The 14758-nt window shown below is 41.5% G+C and overlaps 1 protein-coding gene across 2 annotated transcripts in view; it reads right to left on the bottom strand.

Moving 5' to 3' along the window:
• Positions 1-14758, bottom strand: part of ATP7B (ATPase copper transporting beta) — a 164105-nt gene that overhangs the window by 43882 nt on the left and 105465 nt on the right. For both annotated transcript variants that reach the window (XM_068267125.1, XM_068267124.1), the window contains 4 exons: positions 13746-13920; positions 12224-12457; positions 7731-7822; positions 5985-6112 (listed from right to left, as the gene is read on the bottom strand). In XM_068267125.1, the coding sequence (XP_068123226.1) occupies positions 5985-6112; positions 7731-7822; positions 12224-12457; positions 13746-13920 (629 nt within the window). The remainder of the gene's footprint in view (positions 1-5984; positions 6113-7730; positions 7823-12223; positions 12458-13745; positions 13921-14758) is intronic.

The following is a 14758-nucleotide window of genomic DNA, read 5'->3' as shown; positions in this document are numbered from 1 at the left end:
AAGGGAAAAAAAAGTTGAATTTTGTGTTGTGGCAAAAGTTCAAGGACAATGAAGAATGGCCAAGCTCAATGCAACCAGCCAATCTCACTTGTATCTACGGTTGTGGAGTCGGACCAATTTTTGGGTAACTGGACTCGGAGTCGGTGGTTTCATAAACTGAGGAGTCGGAGTTGGAGCCAGATGATATTTGTACCCAACTTGTATCACTCTGTAGGAAAGTGTATGGTAGTTCAGCTCTGTTTGCACACTGATCTATTATAGTACAGGACAGGTTGATGTGATAGTAGTTGATAGTGCTTAGCATTCAATTATCACTGAACCTCTGCACATACTGTAGCACATACAAGCAACACTGGGTCTCAACCTTACTGCTAACTGTCTAAAACAGACGTTTCATTAGTCAACCAAGGTTTCTTCCTACAAGGAAACATGAATGATGTACTATACAGTAGATCCTCGACTATTGTGACGTTAAAATCTATGTTATGTGTGATTCTCTACTTTGGCCACTAGAGTGCACTATAACACATCATTTCCCACAGAGTCACTGTAGATCATTGGCAAATAATTAGTGTATATCTTTGCTAATGGAGGAAATGATTATTATATGACAGTGTAATTAAAGTTTACATGTATAATACGTAATTTGTCTATAAATGTGACAAAAACAGATGAGCAGCACACACAGGTAAGTACTGTACATAAAAGTGTGTTGTATACTTCTTGTTAATATATCAGCCATGTGGCACACAGCACAGGTAAGAAATATAAATGATTTCAGAGCAGTCGGGTTACTATAATTGATTGGAGGCTTCATTGTACCTATTAAAGGGGCACTATGTCAAATAAATTTAAAATTTAAAATATCTGCAAACATAGACAAATAACAAGTACGTTTTTTTCCAGAGTAAAATGAGCCATAATCTCCTATAATGCTGTCAGAGTAGGTAGTAGAAATTTGACAGAAGCGACAGGTTTTGGACTAGTCCATCTCTCCATTGGGGATTCTCAGCAAGGCTTTTATTCTTTATAAAGATATTCCCTAAAAATGATTTAAACAATGATGCTGGACAGCTTCCCTGCTCGCTACACAGTTTTTTGGCAGTTGGACAGAGCAACTGCCATTCACTAAGTGCTTTTGGAAAAAAATAAATCCCTGAGAATCCCCCCATGAAGTCCAAAAACTGTCGCTTCCGTCATATTTCTACTACCTACTGTAAGTGACAGCAATATAGGAGAAAAGTAATTTATGTCTCATTTTTTTTTCATTTCTTATTTGTTTATGTTTACACATATTTTAAATTTTAAGATTTTTCGCCATAGTACCCCTTTAAGAAGATTTAAGAAAAGCTGCTAAATGACAGAGTAGAAGTATAAAAATGAAAACATTATAAACAGAACTTCCACAAGTAGAATATAAAAGCATACATAAATATAGGATAATGTGGTAATATTATTAGCTGTACTAGCTGTAATTTTGGCACAGGTTATCACACGGTCAGGAGCCAATAAACAAGGCTCATAACATCTGCAAGAAGACAGAGCCGGACCATCCACAAGGCAAACCTAGGCAGTTGCCTAGGCCCGGGAGAAAGTCTAAGGGCCTGGTGGAAGCTAGCCCCCACCACATATTACTAAAAAAAAGCCAGGTGGTCATCAGTGGTGGTCAAAAACTGCTATTTTGCCTAGAGACCCATTTTATATTCATCCTTTCTGCCCGAAGATGTCAGCTGTCTGGTGAAAATGTTGGCATTAAGTAGATGTAATGGTGAGCACTCTTGGCAGAACAAATGCATTAAAAGACTACTGTAGGGGGTCGGGGGGGAAGAGTTGAACTTACCCGGGGCTTCTAATGGTCCCCCGCAGACGTCCTGTTCCCGCGCAGCCACTCACCGATGCTCAGGGCCCCGCCTCCGGCTCACTTCTGGAATTTCAGACTTTAAAGTCGGAAAGCCACTGCACCTGCGCGGCCGTATTCTCGCTCCCACTGACGTCATCAGGAGCGTACTGCACAGGTGCAGACCGTACTGGGCCTGCGCAATACACTCCTGGTGATGTCAGTGGGAGTGGCTGCGCAGGCACAGTGGTTTTCTGACTTTAAAGTCGGAAATTCCAGAAGTGAACTGGAGGCGGGGCCCTGAGCATCGGTGAGTGGCTGCGCCAACACAGGATGTCCACGGGGAACCATTAGAAGCCCCGGGTAAGTTCAACTCTTTTTTTCCCCCCTACACTAGTCCTTTAAAATCTATGTTCGGTCCAGAAGAGAGGTTATCTGCTGTGACATTATTATCAATACACTTGTGCGCAAACTGATACAAAAAAACTGGCAGCTTGAGGCCATGAATTTCTCTTCCTTCCTGGGGTAGTGGAGATTTGCATGTTCGATGTACTTTTAGCTCAGCAGTATGAACCTGTTCTTAAAGGAGTTATCAGCCGAAAATAAAAAAATTAGCTTTACTTACCTGGGGCTTTCTCCAGCCCCTTGCTGCTGATAACTCCTCTAAATCAACCAGATCAGAAAAAAGGATTCTGTGTATAAGAATCATAAGTCTACCTTAAAGTAGTCTGAAAGTCAGCATTTCTACTTTGCTCTAAAAGATTACTCACAGCTTGAAAGTTACTATCCCAGAATTTTTTTTTAGCAGAACATCACTGAAATAAACAAAGCACTTTGTCCAACTATTCAGCTTCAAATCCGCCTCCAAACTAGTGATAACAGTATCTTTGTTTACATTCCAATGTTGTTACAATGTGTGTAAACACAGCGTAACAAGTGAAAAGGAACTCTCTGTACTTCAGACACACACAGAGTTCAGAATAGTTCATTAAAAGATGTTAATATATAATAAAAAGCAGTTTGAATAAAATGCAATGGCAGCTTTCAGGGCAAGATAAACTTCACTTTGGAAACTTGTTATTTGTAAACAGACAATATTACATATTCACAAAAGCAAATATGATAACTGTATGAGTAATAAAAAGTAGGAAAACACATTTTTATTGAATGTTATGTCGGAGTTTCAGACCACTTTAAAGAGACTCCGTAACAAAAATTGCATCCTGTTTTTTATCATCCTACAAGTTCCAAAAGCTATTCTAATGTGTTCTGGCTTACTGCAGCACGTTCTACTATCACCATCTCTGTAATAAATCAACTTATCTCTCTCTTGTCAGACTTGTCAGCCTGTGTCTGGAAGGCTGCCAAGTTCTTCAGTGTTGTGATTCTGTGATGCATCTCCCCCCTCCAGGCCCCTCTCTGCACACTGCCTGTGTATTATTTAGATTAGGTAAGCTTCTCTCTTCTCTCTTATCTTTTACAAGCTGGATAAATCCTCCTCTGAGCTGGCAGGGCTTTCACATACTGAGGAATTACATACAGGCAGAGCTGTCTGCACTCTGCAGGAAGAAACAGCATAACACTTCAGTGGAAGATAGCTGCAGGGGGAAAGAAACACACAAATGATCTCTTGAGATTCAAAAGGAAGGGTGTATACAGCTTGCTTGTGTATGAATGTATTTTCTATGTGTGGACATACTGTACATCAACCTACTTCCTGTTTTGGTGGCCATTTTGTTTGTTTATAAACAAACTTTTTAAAACTGTTTTTAACCACTTTTAATGCGGCGAGGAGCGGCGAAATTGTGACAGAGGGTAATAGGAGATGTCCCTTAACGCACTGGTATGTTTACTTTTGTGCGATTTTAACAATACAGATTCTCTTTAAGGGGAATCTGAACCAAGTAAAATTATTTTAAAGAGAACCTGAACTGAAAATAAAAAGTCAAAATAACCATACATAGGTCATACTTACCTACTGTGTAGACTACTCCTCAATCTCTTTCTCCTTTCCTGCATCCTATTTGTCCACTGTGATCAATGGATTTCTCTGTCCTGCATTTTAAAAATGGCCATTACCACGGCTTCCTGGTCAGCACACTGTTAAACTGTAATATCACACAGTTGAGCCATAGGGAAACATGGACATTACCTTGCACATTCAGTTGTAACTGACAGCAGCTGACATATAACTGACAGCAACTGATATATTTCAGTTCTGACAGAATATTGTCATAACTGGAAGGGATCATTGTTAGAAGAAAATGGTGAGCCTCTGAGAGGAACTGACGGTGAGGTTAGTATGTAATATTCATTTGCAGCTAAGTCATGTGTTCATTTTAAATAATTTTCCTCGCTTCAGGTTCCCTTTAAATAAACACATGATGTACCTGTAAATTAAAAATTACAACTTCCAGTTGAAACATATCAGTTACTGTCAGTTATGTATCAGTTGCTGTCAGTTATAACTGAAAGGACATCTGATGTGCAAGGTAATGTTTATGTTTTCCTATGGCTCAAGTGGGTGATATTGTAGTTTAACAGTGTGCTGACCCGGGAGCGGTTATGGGGGTCACTGCCATTTTAAAATGGAGGACGGAGAATTCCATCGATCACAGTGGACAAACAGGAGACGGGAAAGGAGAAAGAGACTAATGAGTAGACTACATGGGAGGCAAGTATGACATGTTTATGTTTATTTTGACTTTTCATTTTCAGCTCAGGTTTGCTTTAAGGTGGACATACATCTAGCGCTTTTGCAGCCAGATCGGCCATCTGATTAGATAATTTTATCAAATAAGATAAAAATTGTTGACACAACAAACATGCCCGATTGGCGATTCAACCGATTTCAGGCCAAAATCGGTTGAATGTCTTGATTGAGCAAGATGAAAAATCTTGGGCCGACGTGGTCACTGTGGTTGCCACGTATAGCACTGGCGCCTGTGACATCACAGTTGCGCCACATGCTGAAATCGATCAGTAATGGGCCTGCGGTGTATGGGCAGCCGACAGAGCTCTCTCCAATGAGATTCGATACGAGAGAGATCTGTCTCTTGGTCGTTCTGCCCATACATTGCTAGATGTATTGGCACCTTTACTAACACATCTGATACCATCAGTACAGACTCAGCATTGTAGATAGTAGACAAGACAAGACAAATAACATTTATATCGCGCTTTTCTCATGGCGGACTCAAAGCGCCAGAGCAGAGCTGCAGCTACTAGAACGCGCTCTATTGGCAGTAGCAGTGTTAGGGACACTTGCCTAAGGTCTCCTACTGAATAGGTGCTGGCTTACTGAACAGGCAGAGCCGAGATTCGAACCCTGGTCTCCCATGTCAGAGGCAGAGCCCTTAACCATTACACCATCCAGCCACGTATCCATCACTGATCCTCGTCCACTATTCACACTCAGGCTTTTTTCACATCTAAAATCAAAATCGCTGACGGCAGCGGTTTTTTGATTTTTTGCAAGTTTTTTTTTTTCTTAGCTGCGCGCTGTGATTTTGTAAAATGCGCTTTTCAAAGTTCTTTTGCAGAGCAATTTGTTTTTTCACTTCCTGATCTACGTCAGGAAGTGAACTTTTAGACCCAGAAATGAATAAATACAATGTATTTATTCTTAAAAGTGTGAATGTAATCGCCGCACAAATCGATTTTGTGAGCGTTTTGCGGTTTTCCTATACCTTCCATTGTATATAAATCGCCCTAAAAATGGTACAGGCTGTGCTTTGCTGAGCGGAAAGCAGATGAAACACTATGATATGAACTATTCCATAAGGATTCATTGCACAAGCGATTTTAGTGCATTTTTTTTTTAAATCACCGGGGCTCAAAAAGCAGCAAACCGCCCTAGGTGTGAACGAGCCCTGACTGCTTGCTGTGGAGAAATGTTAGAAGGAATGACTCCATAGACCATGTATCCAAAGTTTCATTATTCATACAAACATGATCAGAACTTTTCTCAGGGCTGCATAAGCAAATAAGTGACAGATATGAAATTATTCATATGAACAGGTTGTCTATCCTGCAGTGCAGAGTCCGATTTCTGAAAAGAATGGAGTTTGAATTTTTTTTAGCCATTTAACTGCATCCTCTAGTAAAGAATTGTGGTAATTCCCTTCTGCTGCAATTCATAAATTACCTGTGATGAGAGATTCATCCGCCATAGATGTTCCTTCAATGACTTTCCCATCCACTGGAAACTTGCCACCAGGAACAACCTTCACAATATCTCCTCTCTGGACCAGCTCTACAGCCACCTGCTCCTCCCTGTAATAGCAGAAGCAAAGTCCAAACAAACACGCGTTTTAATCAGATCTATAGCTTTACTGAAACTATAATGGAAAGGATGACATTCTGTTACCCCTATATTCAATATTACCCTACACTCAATATATTTCATGCATATGTTTAGAAATACCACCTTCAGTATCTGACAGATCCTCATCTGACAGCGAGGCTGCTGAAAAAAATAGGGATCACCCTCTTCTCGTCATTTGTTCCTCCATACAAGATTTATAACTGCCAGTACTATCTAATAACCCTGTCAGTTACTGCAGTGAATTCTACCTAAGACTAGAGAAATACTTCTGGTGGCAGCTGGGCTGTATGTGACATTAGACACCCCAGCCTCACACAATCCAAATGTATTTGTTACAGGTAGTCTCCTTTACCCATTTCTGATTCAGGTTGTGTTGCTGTCCATACATCACTCGGAGTTTAAAGTCGGCTTTAACTTGCAAAACTACAATTTCAGTAACTACTTTTAGTAGCATTTAGTAACATTTGAAAGCATTCCCACACATTCCCTGTGTGTAAAAACCTGTATTTTCACTGCAGAGAGCAAGAGAAGCTCACTTATCTCTTTTCATTGGCAAATACAAATGTAAGCATTGCGGGCTCGTTTCCACTATCGCGAATCTGCATGCGTCCAACGCATGCAGATCCGCACATGTAATACAAGTGGATGGGCCTGTTTCCACTGTAGCGTTGTTGAGGTGCGTTTTTTTCAGCGTGAAAAAAACGCACAAAAGAGCCAACGATTTCGCCTGCGTCGGGAATCCGTGCGAATCGCCGCTAATGTATTTAATAGTAAAAACGCATGCGTTTGTTACATGCGTTTTTACCCGCGATTTCGCGTGCGATTTCGCACCTTTTTCAATTTTATTTAGCCCTGGCAGTGTCATGGTTAATTTCGCATGGCACCCTGCCATGCGAAATCGCAGGCGAAATCGCGGGTAAAAACGCATGTGGAAACGCATCCGCATGCGTTTTTACAAGCGTCGGAATGCGGCCGAAATCGCGTCGCAACAGTGGAAACAAGCCCTGCCAGCTGAAGCTCTCTAAGAAATGTGTCTTCACTCTGCCCCCCCTCCCCCCTCCCTCTGCTGAACAGGCATATCGCCCTGGCAACAGCTGAGTCACTTCAGCAGAAAAGGAGGGGGCAGAGTGAAGGCACATGCCGCAGAAAGCTTCAGTCGGCAATGAATACATTTGCCAATGACCAGAGATGAGCAAGCTTCCCCTATTCTCTGCATTAAAAAACAAGCTAATTTCTACTGGGGTGCTGTATCTGTATCCGAATCGGACGCGGAACCAGTGGTGATGCATCGGTTATGGGGAATCGCATACATGATGCAAAATGATGCTGCATGCTGTCAGTTTTTGCCCCTGCATGCAAATTCTGAAGCACCCTATAGATTTCCTGTTCAAATTTGCGTGCAAGGATCATGGAACATTCTCATAAGTGGAAACGGGCCCTGAAAATTGTGTTTTATGCAGAAATGATTAGGGTTATTATAGTTTGCTTCTCTAGTTCTCCATAAATTCATCTACCACTGAATTTAACCCATCTAGCAGAATACGCAAGAAAGTAAATATGAGTTACCTTAAAACGGATAAATTAGGTCCGAGTGTCACCACAGTCGCCTCGGTAGCTTGCAGGGATATGAGCTTAGCCAGGGCCTCTGATGTTTTGCCCTGCAGCACAGACACCATAGGAAAAATTACACACATACAATAACAACACTGAGCAGTTAAAGTGAACCTGTCACCTTAACAGATTGAAAGATATAATCTGTTAACCTAATACCAGACAAGAGGCTACACATATATCTACATTCCTTTAGATTGTAAGCTCGCAAGGGCAGGGCTCTCTCCCCATTTTGTGTCTTGGAAATCATTATACATTTTATTCATCATGTTACTCTTATCACTGTCATTACCACTTCTGTATTTTGTATTCTGTACCATTTTTGCATTTTGACCCACCATTGTCTGTATTATATACCCCATGTCCTTTTCTTACTTTGTACAACGCCACAGAATATGTTGGCGCTTTATAAATCAATAATAATAATAATAACTATCATGAAATATTTTAAATTTTAAAATAAATGCACACACATAAAAGGTACATTTCTCCTAGAGTAAAATGCACTAAAAATGACTTCCCTATGTTGCATTATCAAATCGGATGCCGCCACAAGCATGCCCGATCGATGAGTCAACCAATTTCGGCCCATAATTGTTCAAATGTATCAATCGGACATGCTGCAAGATGTCGGCCCAATGTGGTTGATCGGGTGCACAGTAGTAACGGCATGTGATATAGGGACAAGCGACGAACTTGACTACACCCCCGGCATTTACATGTCTGTTGTTTCCCGTCTTGGTCCCAATGCATAGTCCTCATTCTGCTAGGCTTCCGTAAAGCAAGATGAATGGAGACCACGGTGGCAGACAGCAGATAGCTCAAATATTAAATACATTCACATTAGAAGGGCAAGGATGGAGGCAGCGAATGCTGTGTCACAAAGCCAATTCCCAAGAGATTTCATGTTGAAATCTCTCGGGAATCGGTCTGCTGGTGTATGGGAAGGCAACAGATCTCTCTCCGATCAGAGAGAGATCTGTCTCTTGGTCGATCTGCCCTTAGATCCTCTGATGTATGAGCACCTTTACAGCTGGTAGTAAAAAGCTGACAGATTTTGGACTCATTTATCTACTCATAGGGGATGCTCAACATCACTTTTATTCCTTCAAAAATACTTCCCGCAAAGGATCTATCCAAAGATGCCGGCTGTCCTCCCTACTTGCTGCTCACTATTCTGTCAGCTGGACTAAGCAGCAACTGTTATACGGTAAGTGCACTTGCACTTGTAAATAAAGAAATACCTGAGAATCCCCAAGAGAAGATGGACTAGTCTAAAATTTGTTAGATGTCAGATTTTACTACCTGCTGTGACAGCAACATAGGAAAAAAATAATTTATAATGCATTTTATTCTGGCAGAAATCTATATTTTATATGTATGCATTTTAATTCTTATATTTTGGGGGGATAGTTGCCCTTTAACTATATAATGCATAAAATAACAGGCAAGCAAGCAGATAATGCACAAGCACACATAAGAATTGCACGGCACTGCTTGCCCATTACTGTATTTCATGTGCTGTAGTTGCAACAAGAGATAGGCAGCACCCCGTTATTAATGTTGAGAAGTGCTGGCAGGTCAGAACCTCTTTTCTCAAGGAGGTTGTAGATTCCAACATAAAAAGCAAGGACACAGGACCGTCCTTCAAAGATGTTTAAGACATTTTATTTTTCCATCAATAAAAAGTTTCATTTTAAACTTAGTAGTAATATGCATATTATAGTCGCAGCAATGACTTTTAGCCTTTGCAGGTTACTACTTTCTAATAGAGAGCTTACACTTCTTTGGAAGACAGTGCTAAGTCTTTGCTGTGTATGTTGTGCTGTGTTTGAGCAAGAAATGTGATTCGATGTCCTGTTCTTTTCTATATGTCTATCAAGACTGGTGGATAATTCTGATAATTTTTTCTGAAATTCAATGGTGTAATATCCTCGAATATAAGTTGACCTCGTGTATAAGTCGACTCCCATTATTGACCCTCTTAAGCTGGAATTTTTTATTGACTCAAGAAAAGTCTACCCAACATAATTAATGGCTGCACTTCGGGACCAGGAGGGGTTAATGACTGCACTGCATACAGTATTGCAGCCATTAATCCCTCCTGTCCCATGAGTGCAGCCAATAATGCCTCCAGGCAACCAAGTGTGGCAATTATTCACCCCCCTTCCTGCAGCCCAGAATTTCCTCCCTGCCTCTCTTTTTTTTATAAATTGTTGTGGCCAGGTCTTTCAGACCTGCATTTTTTTGGGCATTTCCTTTATCAAGAAAGTGTCACTTACCACTGGGAAATTGCTGCAAATGGGAATGTCACTAATAGATGTGTGCTCAGTGTGCTCAGTGTTGCTTATAACTCGTGTATAAGTCGACCCCTATACTTTTATCTAGTGAGACAGACTTACATTTCTAGACTAATAGTCGAGTACATACAAAAGGTTTTCAGTTTCTTGAATTACAGACACAACCAATTTTCTTTTCTGGGTTTTCACATTTTTTTTTTCAGAATTGGGGAAAAATCAAACATCTGTGTGTTATGGATTGTTCAGATGTTTAAAAAGTTACAATCAATCAAAAAATCAATTGTAAAAAAAATACAAGTAAATGTATGGTTTGTGTGGTCATTTTAAAGAGACTCTGTAACAATTTTTCCGGCCTTAGTTCTTCCATCCTATAAGTTCCTATGCCTGTTCTAATCTGCTCTGGCTTACTGCAGTCTTTCCTAACTGCACTGTCTCTGTAATAAATCAATGTATCTTTCCTCTGTCCTGTTTGTCGGGCTAAAGCTTGATTGTGTGGAATGTGCAGGGCTGCTTGTGATTGGTAGAAGCGATACACACCCTCTGCAGGCCCCCTGCATACTCTGAATGACTCATACACTATGCTTAGCTGAGCCTATTAGAAGCTGGTTAGTTTGTTTGTAAACACTGCCTAAAACTGTTAATTACAAGCCAGGATTGCAGCAGAGAGTGGCAGAAACAGCACAGAGGGGCACAGGAGAAAATAATGAATAGAATGGTATGCTTTTTATTGTAAGAATATTAGAGTACAGATTCTCTTTAAGGAAGAGGATTATAACTCCCAACTTGACTTTCACTGATTTTGTATTGTTTCAGTGGCTTAGATTCCACAACCCATGCTACGGCCACGAAAAACCCCCACTACCACGGGCAATTGCTTGTTCACCTGTGGGGGTACTCATCGCCGGCCATTAGCCCAGAGATCAAGGAATGGGAACACAGTTCCCATTCACTGATCTAAGTCCCCATGTCAATGAACGCCGCCATCAATGAGATGCCTGCGGTCATTGTAACTAAGGAAGTAACATGTCCACGGATTACTTCCTGTTTAGCATACTATTGGTATGCAATAGAATGTAATGCACAAGGACTTCTTGTGGCCAAACAGTAAAATTACACTTACATACATTTATTTTACAAACGAGACCTACCCGTATTTTAAAATGAACTCCTTACTTACCACTTTCCCCAAAATACCCAAATAAAACTTTAGATTAAAAAAAAATTACAATAAAAAATCTGCACTTTTTTAATATGCATAATAAGAGGGTGTATTACTATCATATATTACTATTATTTTTTAATTATGGGCTTGTAAATAGTGATGGACGCAAAACTGAAAAAATGCACCTTTATCTCCAAATAAAAATATTGGCGCCATACATTGTGATAGGGACATAATTTAAAGGGTTTAATAACCAGGACAAATGGGCAAATAAAATACATGTGTTTTAATTATGGCAGAATGTATTATTTTATAACTATAATGTTCCAAAAACTGAAAATATTTTTTTTCCATTTTATTCTTAATATTCCCATTCAAATGCATTTAGAAAAAAACTATTCTTAGCAAATTGTAGCACCTAAAGAAGGCCTAATTGGTGGCGGAAGAACAAGGCATAGATAATTTAATTTTGATAAGTAGTGATAAGTAGTAGGTATTGGCGAATGAAAGGGATGAGCGCTGACATGCTGCATAAGGTAAAAAAACATTGAAGGCTGAAGTGGTTAAGAACAAAATGATTTGGAAATAAAGAAGCTTACAAGCTCTGCCAATGCCAATCCATGATTCAGGATTCTGTTTAGCATTGTGTTACCTATAGCTGGAGTAACACAATAGCAAGTAGAAGAAATAGCGACAACTGGCATGGCATGAAGGAGAAAAAAAATAAAGCAATGACGTACAATCCCCAATGAAATGCACTGTAAACACTTATATCACTTTACAGTTAAGGCTTAGAATGGGCAAGCAACAGGTAAGGTAATACAGCAGGATTCACAGCCTAATGCAGGAGTGACTTTCCTGCCAATGTTCAGCACGGATCATTGCTCTGGATCCGTGTTACCAAATCCACCTGTAGAAACCAGAGGTAAGTCAGGGTCTTAGAGATTTCCTGCTGGTCCCCACTGGGACCAATCACAATTAATTACCTTTGCTATGTGCTCAAGCCATCTCCCCAGAGCAATGAACATGAACAGCATTGGGGGTGTATCGAAGAACGTCTCTGGGCTCTGTTCAGACTTCTCCACCATGGCCACAATCAGGATCACCGCAGAGTAAATGTAAGCAATGGTGGTGGCTAGGACTATCAGAACATCCATGTTGGTGGCCTTGTGTTTCAGAGACTTGTAGGCCTGGATGTAGAAATATCGACCTCCAAAGCCCTGTGGATTAAAAAAAAGTAAATGAATTATAGTGTGGATGGATGATGAGCTTTGAGCCCCAGATCTGGCACAGCTTTTTTTTATATGCAATTCATAGAACATAATTTATTAATTATGCTTTGTAAAGCTGCTTGCTATCAACGCAGCCAGTCTGAGATACTCCCAGTTTTGTGAGTTCCCATTTGGGACCCGATGCTGTACAGACATATTGCTAGCCTCAAGGCTAGGGATGGGGTCTGTACCTATAGATTCGGGTGGAGGGCCAAGGGTACAGCAGACCACAGAGTGGGTGGGGTGAGCAGGAGAACAATGCCCTCAGCGGAGTCGATCTGCCAGTCAAATTGCTCGCCAATGCATCGAGAGGGATCAGGGGCTGTTATACACACTCTGAAACCATCTAGTGTGTGTACAAGGCTTAACATTTCATTAAATAGAGTAGATACTGGAGGTGACATGCAAGGGCATTGCATCATTCTCTACTATTTGCAATTTACAAACTGTACTGTATTTTATACTATGAAACAGAGCAGAGCTGATGACCATTTCAACTTCCCTGCAGTAAAACATCTTACCAGAAGTTGTCTTTCATTGTTTATTTGATGTATAAGTGCTTCAGAAAACAGCATTGCTCTCTGACTAAATTAGTCAGAGAGCTCAGAGAAGCTCTTTTGCATAGATAACAAGTGAAGTTTCTTAACTCTTCCTGTACTGGAAACAATATGAGCATGTTCTTTGTTACAAATGTTCCATTTCCTAGCTGTACTACACATACAATGCATTATTTTATAAGTTTATTTTCACTTTAGATTCCCATTCAGTGGTTGGAAGGCTCTGGATAATCCAGAGGCTTCCCAGATCCTCGGCATCCAGATGGCAGTGACTGTTAGCCAGATAACTAGAGATTAAGGTGTTAGGGGCCCTGGGGAACCTCTTAGTCTAATAGCAATCAGTGTGTGACGGCTGGGGGGGCAGGGATGGAGGGGTGCACTTTGGTGTTTCAGCCTTGGGTGCTGGAGGACCTTGTCCCGGCTCTGCTGTCCGGCTTTGAGGGAGGAATGTCGGAGTCACGTGAAAATGAGGTGGAGCACAACTCTGTGACGCTATACCCTGTTAATAGTGTTAGGCTGTGCACGGCGTTATACGGGTTTCCGAATACGGGAACCTGGATTCGAACAACACTAGTGATCAGGGCCCCATAATAAAGCATTTTTAATCATACACAATTAAACACTACAAAGTCTGTGCTACACAAGCCTGTTGAACCCCTTGTTAAACACTTTGCACTTACCTGGACTAGTGTGCACAAAATCCAGAAGATGAGATTCACTATCGATAGCCCAGGAATAATGTTTTTATCCAGCGGAGAGTAGCCATGGTTCTTGTTGTGGGCAATTACCATATATATCATTATACAGATTACTGGGATCCCAAAAACAAGGCTGCACAGGAAGGAATTTCTCCACCTGGAATTCAAAATATAGGGCTATAGTTTGACACAGATTTTCTGCAATGGGCGCAGTTCATAATTCCAGATCAAAATATTGCGCAAAGCATTTTAAATGTTAAAAGCTTGACTAAACCCCAAAGGGCCAGATTTTCAAAGTGGAGTGATTGAAATTTGGATCCTTTAGCTTAGTGCGGCTGAGACTGTCATGGAAGTCATGAGCGGCTGCACTGTATAGAGTACACCAAGCTGCCGTTGTTGGGCGCAGTGCAGGTGATTGGGGGGACATGGCCAGCAGTCACTTCCTGTGTGGTGACAAAGTAATAAGAGGCACATAGCCAGCAGTCACTTCCTGGCTGGTGACAAAGTTATTGGGGGCACATGGCCAGCACTCACTTCCTGCCTGGTGACAAGCTGATTAGTGGGTCATGGTCAGGAGTCACCTGTTGCCCGGGGACAAGGTGATCGGGGGAACATGGCCAGCAGGCACTTCCTGACAGTTGACAAGGTGACTGGGGGCACATGGCCCGCAGTCACTTCCTGCCTGGTGACAAGGTGACTGGGGACACATGGCCAGCAGTCACTTCCTGCCTGGTGACAAGGTGACTGGGGGCACATGGCCAGCAGTCACTTCCTGCCTGGTGACAAGGTGATTGGTGGGACATGGCCAGGAGTCGCTTCCTGCCCAGTGACAAGCTGATTGGGGGCACATGGCCAGCAGTCACTTCCTGCCCAGTGACAAGGTGATTGGGGGTACATGGCCAGCAGTCACTTCCTGCCCAGTGACAAGGTGATTGGGGGTACATGGCCAGCAGTTGATTTTTGCCTGGTGGCAAGCTGATTGGGGGCACATGGCC

The sequence above is a fragment of the Hyperolius riggenbachi genome, chromosome 2 (assembly GCF_040937935.1).
Source record: "Hyperolius riggenbachi isolate aHypRig1 chromosome 2, aHypRig1.pri, whole genome shotgun sequence".
Classification (NCBI taxonomy): Eukaryota; Metazoa; Chordata; class Amphibia; order Anura; family Hyperoliidae; genus Hyperolius; species Hyperolius riggenbachi.
This window is presented reverse-complemented; position numbering and strand designations above follow the sequence as displayed.